At 28.5% G+C, this 12,630-nt stretch overlaps 1 protein-coding gene across 4 annotated transcripts; it reads right to left on the bottom strand.

Annotated features, from left to right (window-relative positions):
• Positions 1-306: 306 nt before the first annotated feature.
• On the bottom strand, positions 307-5,057 carry LOC129882178 (B3 domain-containing protein At2g36080-like). Of its 4 annotated transcripts, none has more exons than XR_008765720.1 (4): positions 4,287-5,057; positions 3,374-3,678; positions 2,136-2,192; positions 307-1,182 (listed from the first exon to the last, which is right to left on the bottom strand). XR_008765720.1 is itself a non-coding variant. In XM_055956358.1 (3 exons), exons 1-3 carry the CDS (start codon positions 4,978-4,980, stop codon positions 1,162-1,164), a joined length of 1,020 nt encoding a protein of 339 aa, XP_055812333.1. In that variant the 5' UTR covers positions 4,981-5,056; the 3' UTR covers positions 307-1,161. The 4 variants fall into 4 exon arrangements, 2 of the variants coding, with proteins under 2 accessions (XP_055812333.1, XP_055812332.1); XR_008765721.1 differs by having other exon boundaries at positions 307-1,168; XM_055956358.1 differs by lacking the exon at positions 2,136-2,192 and having other exon boundaries at positions 4,287-5,056.
• Positions 5,058-12,630: the final 7,573 nt, after the last annotated feature.

Genomic DNA, 12,630 nt, shown 5'->3' with positions numbered 1-12,630 from the left:
GATTCTCCAAGACTATAAAAATATTAATCACTTCTTCAGACAGATGTAGTTGGAGATTTAGAGAACAAGAAAATGCTTGGAAACAACAACTATCCAAAGTTATGGTATCAAATTGCAAAAAATTATACTCTTAAATACAGCTCCGTATCGATCGGCTCGATTCGGTGTTTAAGGTTATAGGTTTGTAAATACGCTAAATCGTTAAAGAATATTATTGATTTGTAAACATGCTAAATTCTTAAAGAACTATTAAGATATCAGTTAATTGGTTTTTTGACTTATGTTGGTGACAAATAGAACTTACAGTTCACAGAGGTGTAAAGATTGATGAGTCTTTTCATCAGATTTTCATATGAATCATCAAAACACCAAAAGTACAATGTACATATACATATTACTGCTGCTGCTACTACTACAGTTGAACAAAAAGTATTCTGCCATTTGATTAGCATCAACATGTGAAAGAAAAGCAGTTAAACTGTTAGTTGCCTTTCAAGAGTTGGCAAAGAACTACTTTTTTTTGTCCTCCTAAATGACTAATGGGCTGTGACAGACATCCATCTTATCAATAAGACAAGTCCACCACCCACTATCACCACCACTTGGTAAAAGAACCATCTTTCTTCTTCCTCTTACTATTACTATCCTTCAGTTTTCGTCAAGTGTCATGATTATGATGAAGCCCCCTAACAAAAATCTTCAGGCAGAATCTCCACAGTAGCAACCAAAATACAATAATATAACAGCGAAATTTCACAAGTGAAGTCTTTGAAGTCTTTGGAGGATATAGGATAGGAACTTGGGTTTTTACTTACGTCAGCTATAATTTGATGGGCCCACAGGCCACATCACAAACCCAACACCCTGAAGTCTCTTTCAAAGTTTCACCTACAATATTTTCATAATAGTTCTTTCCATTTCCTATGGACTTGGAATAGATGTTAAAAGTTCTATGATATACGCTACCTTTTTAAGGGGGGGAGAAAGTTGCCAGAAAGTATGGGATTTTTCCCTTTTTGGATTTTTTTTTCCTATTTTTTCAAGAATATTTTTTTTAAAATAAAAATAAATTCCAAATGCCTGTAATAGTCAATCCTGGTTGTCAAATCTACAGATCTTATCCCTGGTGATATCTCATCTGGTTGACATCTCTTGAGAAATTCATATCCTGTTACAACCATACTGTATAATTATTAGCAAAATCCCATCATTCATAGAGGTTTGAGCATTCAAAAACTATAGAATTAAATTAAAAAAAGAATTAATAATACGGAAAAAGACCTAAAATATTATTAAACTATTGAAAATGGTATAACAATGTCCTTCATTCATTTATTGGGCCTAAAATGTCCTTGACATCCACCTTTAGGTTCAAAAATGACTTTTTCTTTAACGGAAAAGAGCATTTTATGATCAATATATGAATGAAGGACATTTTTGTACAATTTTCAATAGTTTAAGGGCATTTTATGCCCTTTTCCGTAATTAAAATTCTGTTAAATAAATTTTGATTTATAATTAATTTTAAATAATTAAATTATAACTAATAGATGACTGCCACGTGTTTAAAAAAATTATTTGATTAAAATTCTGTTAAATAAATTTTAATTTATAAGTGGATGTCAAGGATATTTTAGGTCCAATAGATGAATGAGGACATTTTTATACCATTTTCAATAGTTCGAAAGCATTTTAGACCCTTTTCCGTTAATAAAATAATATATACCAGCAGTGGACCATTTGGTTATTTGGCAATAGAGATATAGCTCAGTCACTAATAGTAATAATAGACATTTAGTGGCAATATATTTTACTTTCAATGGTAATTGAGTTAATGTTATTGTATTCAGAGTCGCTAAAGCCTTTAGTGATATTCATATTAAGTGTTGATTATAAATATCCGTATTTAATTGGTAAATATAATATAACAACATTTATATTATTACCGCAAAATCATTTATTCGTTGCAGTGAGAATGTCACTACTTCTACTGATTTTTGGACCTCTAATGGAGCCCCTTTATTAGAAAATAGACAAAGGAGAATTTGACTTTAATAATGAATTGTCACTTTCGAAAGTAAAAAAATAATGGAGATTATATTGAACTAGCCAAAGCATTATCTTTGGAAACTTACTAGATGTAATTTTATCTGTTTAAACCTTTGAAAATTAGGGTCCCAAAGTCTTCAAACCTAAAAAGATAAGGGTAGAAAGAATAGTATTGAGATTCAATCAATCACAGAAAGAAAGTAGTGTGTATTGTCACTATCTAAGCTTAGAATGGTCCATTGCAAAGTAGCTTAAGTCTTTGATATGTTTGGTGTTATTTCAAGATATTCTTGAATGGCAAATACTTTGGTTTGGTTGTAAAGTAGTAGATTCTTAGTGGTGACTACCAAAGTTGACTGCATAACATGTTATGTTTAGTTTACCTAAAGGTGTGTCTAGCCAAAACGGTGAAAAACAAATATTCTTATTGCAATAATGAAAAACTTTCTAATTTATTTTTTCATATGAAAACAATACTATTATTTTCTTTTCCTTCGATCCGTGGTAATAATCACTGAATATTTTTTTCATGAAAAAATAGATATATTTTTAGTAGTGATTCACCATGACCCTCTTTTCTATTTGAGCTACATAAATATCATTAGGTACATTGTAGTTTCCTGCCTTTCAAGTTTATAAATTACAGCTATAGGAGTTTGGACCACATACACCCCCACCCTAAATAAAATAAAAAAGAAGAAAGGAAAAACCAAGTAGGTCACATGAAATGGTTGACATGATAACATACTATATTATTAAAAGGCACGCCAGTCTTAGCCCCAGGTATTTTCATTTCACACGACTCAACAGGTGTAACAAAAGGAGGAAAAGAAAAAAAATGAATAAAAAAAAAAACTTTTGTTTGGAAACTAGAAAAAGAAGGTAAAGTTGAAGAAAAAATAAAAATTTACCCCCAAAAGTTTTATTTTATCTACAAGATGATTTAACATAAAGTTCCAAAGAATGCTTACATATTATTTTTCAACTACTATAGTAAGTAGAAAATTTGATTGCTTCCAGAAAAAGAACATTACTTGTTCAACTGGACAACTTACTATAAACATAAGATTTTGTTGTTTTCCTTGACTTTAACTAAATCTACTTGTTAGGCATATACTAGTTTTAGAATTTAATATTACTACTATATAGTATTCATTATAACTACTAGCTAGGGTAACTGTAGAGATTTTTGTATATATCTGTCTCAGTAAATGAAACAGAAAAATCATAGTTGGAAATTGAGACTAGTCACGTCTTTAACCATATTCTAATTGGTAAGAAAATAAAAACTTTTCAATGATAAAATAATTAAGGAGTCATGTACCTTGTGATTGTGATGGTTATTATTATTATAAGAAGAGGTAACAGCTGGAACAGCAACATGAGGGTTTGAATACTGGAATTGGTATTGATAATAGTGTTGGTTGTCTTGACCCTGATCCCGGCTCTGACCTTGATCCTGGTGGTGGCTCGATGTAGAAGAGTCACCACCATCTGGAGTCGGGGGTGGCTCTGACAACAATGACTCATCGGCCTCGCATTCCAAGTTAACCCCAAACAACCTCACACGTCTTCTTGTATTATTGCTCACACTTGTTGTTGTTGTTTGATTCTGCATTGCTCCTCCCCCTATATTTATGTCACAAACAAATAGGAAAAGGTAAGTGATCAAATGATTTTGCTGTCGTGGTCTACTGAGATTCAGCTCTTTGTGATTAACTTTTTTATAAAAAAAAGCTAAAAGATATTTAGCATTTGCAAGAATCTCTAAATAATATACAACACATACAAGACATATTAATAGTATTTGTTTATATATGGAGGTAGGTAGCTAGTAGCCTCTGCCACTTGTTATATTATAAAATAGCTAAGTTAGAAACCTACAAAACAAACTTTCTGCAATGTGACAATATACAACTATCTGCAACATATATGGCCACCAAGAAAGGTAATTGAACATTTTTTTCACATTAAAAATAATTTTTTCTGCATTTTTTTTGGGGGTGCTACTATACATATGCCATTTATCACAAAAATAATAAACATCAATTCTAAAAATTAATTATCTCCAATGTATTTGGAATGTGTACTACTGATTTTCACACAAATCTAATCTGTCAGTGTGTAAAACAGAAAAAGAGTAGAAATTAACTTACAAAATTACTCATAAATATGTAGTCAGATTCGACGAAAAATTAGGCTGTTTATACATAATGTACATGTGAAGAAAATGATACCTGCATGAAAACAGACAGATTGGTATGGAAGAGCTGCTCCTGGATAAGGATGCCCACCGTAGTATACGTGGGCCCACCCATCTCCGCTACCATCCATATGCGGCACCGCTGCAGTGCTGTCATGCAGTACTAGAGTGGTGGAGATGGGGATGGAGGCGGAGGTGGTATTCCTCCGCCTCCATCCAATAAATAACCGGTCAGTATCTGATCGGTGTCTGTCAAACAAAACAATATCACCAGCGTCAAGGCGTTTTTCCTTGACGAAACGGCTCCAACCTTTAGTCAACACATAGCTTTGGCTACTATTCCAATACGAATATCGAAATCTCCATGATTTTCCTGATTCGTCTTCGAAACTCAGTAATAATCCCTTTTCAATACCGCCCTCATTGTTATTGTTATTGCTATTATTGCCGCTGAGAGGAAAATACTTCTCAGCGTGCTGTTTAGGGATAACTAACCTGTTAAGCTTTCCAACATCACTTGGAGTTAATGGTTTCTCAAACAAATGCTCTCTTGTAATTTCTTCACCTTTTCGTATTTGTTCTTCATCATCTTCATTAATAATAATATTGTTGCTGCTGCTGCTCATGTCGCTGTTGTTAAGGTTAAAATCAAACATATTAGGAGTTATTGAGGATTGCTGTTTTTTAGCCCACCAAAATGTTTCTGAAGAAATATGATTTATGGACATTTCTCACAAGGAAGATAGATAGAAAATAATTTTTTGACAAAATGATGTAGTAAAAGGTGGGTATTTAAGGGTGGAGGGGGGTGGGGGAAGGGCAGATAGATAGAGATGTAAGTACGAGAGTACTTTACTTTAAGGTATTTGCGTGATAAGAAGAAGAAAAACTCAATCATTATATTCAGTGCAATTTACTAGGCAGCTACTACCAAAGTACTCGTACATCATATACCTTGTCTTTTTTTTTTATAAAGTTTAGTAAGTAATTAAATTGCATTATATTTGTAATATATACTATTTCCTTTCTTTTTTAATTATCATGTATATTAATTATTAATTTAAATAATTAAGAGAAAATTAATTATTATTTTTTAACTTTACTCTGAATATTAATTATTTTAAAATTAAAAGACACATATATAATTAAAACTAAATAATATATTAATCAAATAATACTTTTAATTAAAAAAAATTCATTGTATCAAACCTTATAATTACAACTAGTAATATTCATTTCTTATTGCTGGCCATCTTAACAATACATATATGTATTCTTTTCCTTTCATTTTTGTTCGTCTACTTTCAACTTTTGCACGCATTTTAAAAAATAATATTTCTTTCATCTTAATTTATACTGAGGTAATTTAATTTGACACGAAATTTTTATAAAAAAATAAATAAATAAAATTTATGATTTAAAATAAGTCAGAGGTATTTAATATTTTCTTCGTCTTAATTTATATGACGTAATAATTTGACTTGATACGAAATTTTAGAAAAAGAAAAATTTATAGTGTAAAACAAGTCATAGATGTTTGTGTGACTATAAATCATTAAGAATAAAATAAGTATTTTAAAATTAAATTATTACTAAATACAAAAAATATGTTTTTTTTTAGGAATTGATTAAAAAAGGTGAGTTATATATATTGAGACAAAGGGAGTAATTAACATGAGTATTTTATTAATTAGTTTTCAGATTGTTTTGAAATTATTTTTTCTATAATTATTTATATATGCATAACTTGAGTCGATGATTTTTTTAAAAATCATATTTTTATATCTATAAAGTAGCATAAAATCTGTGTACTTCCTGCTATCTGTACTTGCTTATCAAATTATACTTTGTTATGTTATTTTCTTAGATGGTCTAAAACTAGATTTAAAGGACCAGCTCAAAATCTTACTAGTTAATAAACTCTATTTTATTTTATTTTTGCAGATATTAATTAATTGTACCTTTTCATGTGGATCCCATTGAAATGATTCAAATGTTTTTTTTTCTTATCTAATTATGTACTAGAATATGTAAGACTCACGGGATTATTCAACCTTTTTTTTCTTCTGGGAGAAAAAATGGTATAATAATGAGTGAAATAAGCAAATTATAAAAAAGATAAAACTGGTGGCACTGAATTTTTCAGAAAATGTATCTTCATATGAATCTGGAGAGTAATAAAGAGATTCTTTTTCTTATTGGTGTCATCATATATTGCAGTAGTAATGCTAAATAGATAGTCCCACCGGCAAACTCAGAATTTTAATTTTAAGAGTTTTATATTTTATAATAACAATATATTTTAAGTGTTAATAATTATGTTTTATCATCAAAGAATATGATACAGTGGATGAACATTGATTATCCCTTAATTAGAGATCTCGAGTTTGAGCGTTGACTATTTGATATGGATTTTTTTTATAGAAAGCGCTTTTCCTCTAAATAAAGTCCGATGCGATACGAATTTAAATTAATTGAGTTATATATTTAATAAATTTCTTAATAAGATTATAATATTTGAGCAATAGTCATTGAGTTCGATTGAATCTGTCCCTCTTCGACTTCTACCTCCCCTGGGTAGATGAGTATAATTCTATGAAACACAGGTCATGTTACTATGTTTGCTGGCTGGTAAGGCCTTTGTGCTTAAACCAAACAAACAGATCATGAAGTGAGTAGGCCCACCCAGCTGACACTGTACCACTTCTCTACTATATAGACTCTAGTAGGGTGGGTGGGTGGGTAGGTGGAAAAACATGCCAAGTTTTTATCTAAATAATGTACTATTCACTGATCTGGATTGTGATAAAATGATAAGTACTTATTCATTTTTAATCAGAGGTTTTGAATTCTGGTTCTTCTGGATACGGAGTCGTCTTTGTTCGGAAATGTTTTACCTTTAATATGATATTTTTTGACGCAAATTCGAATTTAATTGGATTTCAATGTGGATTTCAAACATCAGATGAGAAACTAAATAAGAAAATATATTATCCCGTCTAAATTTTTATCTCAATTTATACGATTTATTTTTCTTTACATCTATCATACTTTATGCAATTCATTTTCCTTTTTAATAAGTAATAAAAAGAATGATATAGTTTTTATATTTTGTAATAATGTAAGATTTAAAATTTTATTTTATCCTTGATAAAATGATTTATAAATCACACAAACATTTATAATTTATTATATATCACAAGTTTTAAAAATAAAATCTTTCTTGAATTTTATATTAAATCAAACTATCTTAAATAAATTGAGACCGAAAAAATAATTTGAAATTCAATTTTCATTGGAAATGTGAATTGCATATGATGTGAAATAAATATCTGTATAGGACTAAATTATTCATATTATTATTGTGTATGTAAGTTAAAATACTTTCTAAAATTAGACTCCAAAATTTCATTTAATAAAAGTATGAATTATGACCCACCACCTTATTTTGAGCCTGATAATTGTACGGTAAGTTATTGCACCTGATACGTTGCATAATAATAATAATAATAATAATAATAATAATAATAATAATAATAATAATAATAATAATAATAATAATAATAACCTAGGACCACTAAAAAAAATTGTCATACTAACAATTTGAAAAGTATTACTAGTGAAACCATTTAATATCCATTGCTATAAAATGTTGTAATTGATTTTTAAATTACTTTTTTTATGATGAAGATTAATTTTTTAAGTATTTCGATTAATTTCATGAGATATTTTGCATCTCTTACTAGCAAATAGCAATTGATATTAAGTAAGTCTGTTCATTGAGGGTAGAACATATTAAATCATTTTGCTTGTCTGATTAGTTTGGTTTCATTTAATCATTAATTATGTTATTTGAGTTGGCTATTACCTATAAATAAAAATGTATACTCAATTCATATATTCTTGTTTTTTGGAGTAAATGCAAAATTGAAAAACAAACATGCTATATATGGTCCCCGTTATTTATTTCAACACGCTAATCGCCCACACGTTTTCTTTTTTCTTTTTTTCTTTTTTAGTGTGTGTGTTGGGATGGGGTGGGGGATTAAGCATAAGACACTTTTTACATGAGGAATTTGAAAGATAGGATTAATTTTAGGATGGTTTACCCAAATCATCTAGTGTTAAGAGCTAGTTATATTTTAATTTTTATTTTTTTTCAAATAACAAAAATTTCTTAAATTTGGTGGAATTTGGATACATTCTAAAAATGTCATGATACATCATATCTCGTTTTCGGATACATTCCACAATGTCTCGATACATCGAGTCTCAATTTCGGATACATTAATTAATGTCCTGATATATCACGTACGTCTCAGTACATCACGTAAAATGTTGTATTCGACTGATACATCACGTAAAATGATTTATTCAAAAATAGCAGAGAGTAAGGAAAATTTAAAGAATATCATAAAAATAAGTTGTGTATTTAGGTAATTTTTTCTTAATTTTAGAGTTACATTGTAGTAAGGGTTAGTTAGGGTCGTTCAAAATTGAATCGAAATCAATAATTAGAATCAGAAAAAAATCAATTTTTCGGTAATGATTTATTAGTTTAGCAAGTCTTAATGGTTTGAACTTTTTTAATGATTTAATCGATAATAAATTAATAAATTATATTTATCCCATTCAATATATAAAGTCACTTAGAGTTTTGTTTCAGACTTCCAAATCTGACTGACTCAAACTTCTTCTACAAGGTGTCAATGTTTATTTTTGAGAAAAATGTAATTAGTCAACTCATGTGTATGGTTTATTTGATTTGTTACTTTATTTTCAATTATTTTTTTTGTGAAATCTTAATGGTTAAATCAATAATCAATAAATCGATATCTTAATGATACTATAACAATTTAACATGTCTATAAATTAATAGTCAATAAATCAAATTGATAAATTTCAAAATCGAACAGAATTGAATCGATCGATACACAACCTAATAAGTCACGTGCATGACAGCAATTATTAATTATGAAGATGATGAGATAAGATTTGTCCAATGAAAACAGAAAATAGAAGGAAACCGCATTTTTTCTTCTTTAGACTTCCTGTTTCAATTATCTCCTCTCATTTATTTATGTAAAAATATTTAAATAAATTTATATCAACTCAATTATTTCATCAACTATATCTGTGTATTTTTCTATCAAAAGGTATTTGCTATCAAAATTTTGTGGACGAATAAAATTATTAATATAGATTCTAAGATACTTATATATATAGTACACTCCCTGTCCCAATATAATATATGTGATTAGCTTGACTTGGTATTGAGTCAAAAGAAATAATTATAAAATTTATGATTTAAAATAAGTCATAAATATTTATGTAAAATCAATGTTTTAAAGTTAAATTGTTATTCGATATAAAAATAAGTCATTCTTTTTTGGATTGAATTAAAAAAATGAATAGTACAAATTGAGTCAGACAAGGGCGGAGTCACCTTACACTGAGGGGGTTCATCCGAACCCCCTTCGACAAAAATTTATACTAATTATACATGATTAAAATAATTTTTTTATGTATATGTAATATATGTCGAACCTTGTTCAATTAATTTCATGTGTCTACTTTTTTAAATTTTGAATTCTCTTGCTAAAAATTCTAACTCTGCCGTTAAAGATGAAGCGGAGTTATTTTTCTTTTTTGTTAGGGGAAAAATGAATCTAGACACTTACTAAAATTTCTCGATACAGAGAATTTTGCAAAGTTTTGAGTCATTTACTATAAATACAGAGGTTAATCTTTTTATGAATAAAAATATGTATGTAGCAAGTGATCGAATATATAGATTTCATGTCCAGTATTTGAAATGGTGGTCTCCCCCTTTTTGTATGTTTGTGACAAGTTGGTGGCTAGACTCAAGCATTTATTATAAGGCATAATATATATAAGTGCTTTTAAATTTGATTTTAACTAATATTTATATTTTTCAACGTAATTTTAAATATGCATAAATAGATACTTAAACTTATATAATATAGAGTTGAATAAATAGATACACGCATCCTACATGATATAATACAAATCAATTTAAGTGTATGTCATACGAATTGTCATGTATACGTATATCTATTTATACACACTCAAAATTAAAAAATATAAATATTTAGCTAAATCAAATTTAAAATCATGTTTATGTATTATACGTTTTGATAACCTTTCATGTTAGATTAGTTATATAATCCATCTTAGATGTTGTCATGTTTTAATTATCTTTAACAAAGTTTCATTTTCCATTGATGTTTGATGATGGGTACAAATTAACAAGGGAACTCCTCAAATTGAACTTTTTTTTAATCTCTTCAACAAAATTTAGGATACTTTGCCACTAAGCTAGTCCTTGGCTTATGCTTAGGGAGTTCAATGTTAAATATATACTCATAAATTAAAAAATTTAGCTTATATATATAGTGTAATTTTTTAACGAAGAGGGTTCGAATGAACCCCTGGACACCATGTACGTCCGCCCCTGCTTTGAAGATTAATAAGATGTGTGATTTCTTTATAAAATTTTGACAATTCTTTTTTCAGTTGAATTATTTTTTGAGATGTGATTTAGACTCAAGACCTAATTTTACATGATATCAGGGCATAATCCATCTCACCAGAAGTTGGATTCCCAAATTATTTATCCACACACAAGATGTTCAATTTTGGGTGTGAGATGGGATATTGAAGAATGAAAAAGTCTCGCATCAACAGTTAATGAGATGGATGGTCTCCTTATAAGACTTGAACAATCTTTTCTCATTGAACTGGCTTTTGAAGTGTGAATTAAGCTGAAAACCTAACTTTACCTGATATCAAAACAATACTCATCTCACTTGATGGTTGCCCCAAATCAAAGTCCACGTATTAGATATCCAGCCTTGGACGTGAGTTAAAAAAGACTCACGTCAATAATTAATAAAATTAATATATTTGAATTAGCTTTTAAGGGATGAGTTAGATTCTGAAACTCATTTTACAAATAAATCCTCCCTCAGTTTTCCAGGTAGATTCAGACACCCTTGAAAAGGTACGTACGTGAGAGTAGTTGTTTAATAAGTAGATGTTGGGAACACACACAAAAATATATATATTGTATAATTATTGAGGTTGTTGGGAATCTTTAATTAATTTGTTATATATATATACGTGCATGTCCCTCAAATCTCAATAAAAACAATATTGTGTCATCTTATAATCAATCATTAACACATATCTCACATGCTTCTTCCAATCTCTTTAATTTTATTCATAAGATAAAGTCAAAAGCCACCTTCTATCTAACTTAATTTGGCTCCAATTCACGAGCAATATTATACATAAAATAAAATACTATCCCCATCTAAGATCACATAAATATTTATCATAGATATAAAATACATGGAGTAACATGAAAAGTAAAAAATATTCATATGGCAACTTATTTGGGATTGAAACGTAATAGTTTAGTCAGAATTGATATTGAGTTGGTTAATGATTCAAAAAATAATTCTTATATCATTCATTAAATTTGTATGCATTTACATTTTTATTTATTACTCTACTTTTTAAATACTCAACAACTATCCTTTCTGGCTGTTTGAATTTTATCAAACAACCTAGCATATTCAAATCAGAGTGGCTCGATGATGATGTAGTCATAGTAATCCTCTTAGGAGAAGCATTTTTTAATATAACTGTCAAACAAACAACCATTACCAAAGTATGAGGTTTGTTTCTTTTAGATAAATTAAATGGAGTCGTTAAACATAATTCAAGAGTGTCAAAAGGAGTTATTAATCTTGCATAAATTAAAATTAGTGTTACTTATGAAGAAGCAATCCATCAAGTAATTAATTTTTTAAAATATTTTCTTTGTTCATGATTAGTTATATGTTCAATTATATATATATGCATCAAAGAATTAAGTACTTACTATGATGAGTTGATTAATACTTAATTAATTAAAAATATATGCTTGTGAATAAATGCATATTATATTGTTCATATTTGGTCATGTCATACATTTTAAGTAAATCCAAAATTCATTGTTAGGTGAGGAATTTACCACGTTGTTGTTGAAAGGATTTTTATTTTAAAAATATTAACTACATTATCTTCAATAAAATATTATTTTCCAAATGGGGTGGAACAAGACAATATGATGATATATTTGGGGAAAGTGGTGACTACTCTTAAAAAGTGAGGTGATAACAAGAAATAAATTAAATACTTCCAAATCTGGACTTGTCCAATTTCCAAGTAAGAAAACCTATCTGTGAGGTATCACCAATCTATCACAGAAATAAATATTTTTCTTATCGTAAATTAGTAAAAGAAAAAGATTCATCGAATCAATTTATTAAATAAATACAAAATAAAAAATAGATTTTCATCTAAAGAAT

This window comes from Solanum dulcamara, chromosome 3 (genome assembly GCF_947179165.1).
Source record: "Solanum dulcamara chromosome 3, daSolDulc1.2, whole genome shotgun sequence".
NCBI lineage: Eukaryota > Viridiplantae > Streptophyta > Magnoliopsida > Solanales > Solanaceae > Solanum > Solanum dulcamara.
Note: the sequence above shows the minus strand (reverse complement) of the source record. Positions and strands in the feature narration are given on the sequence as shown.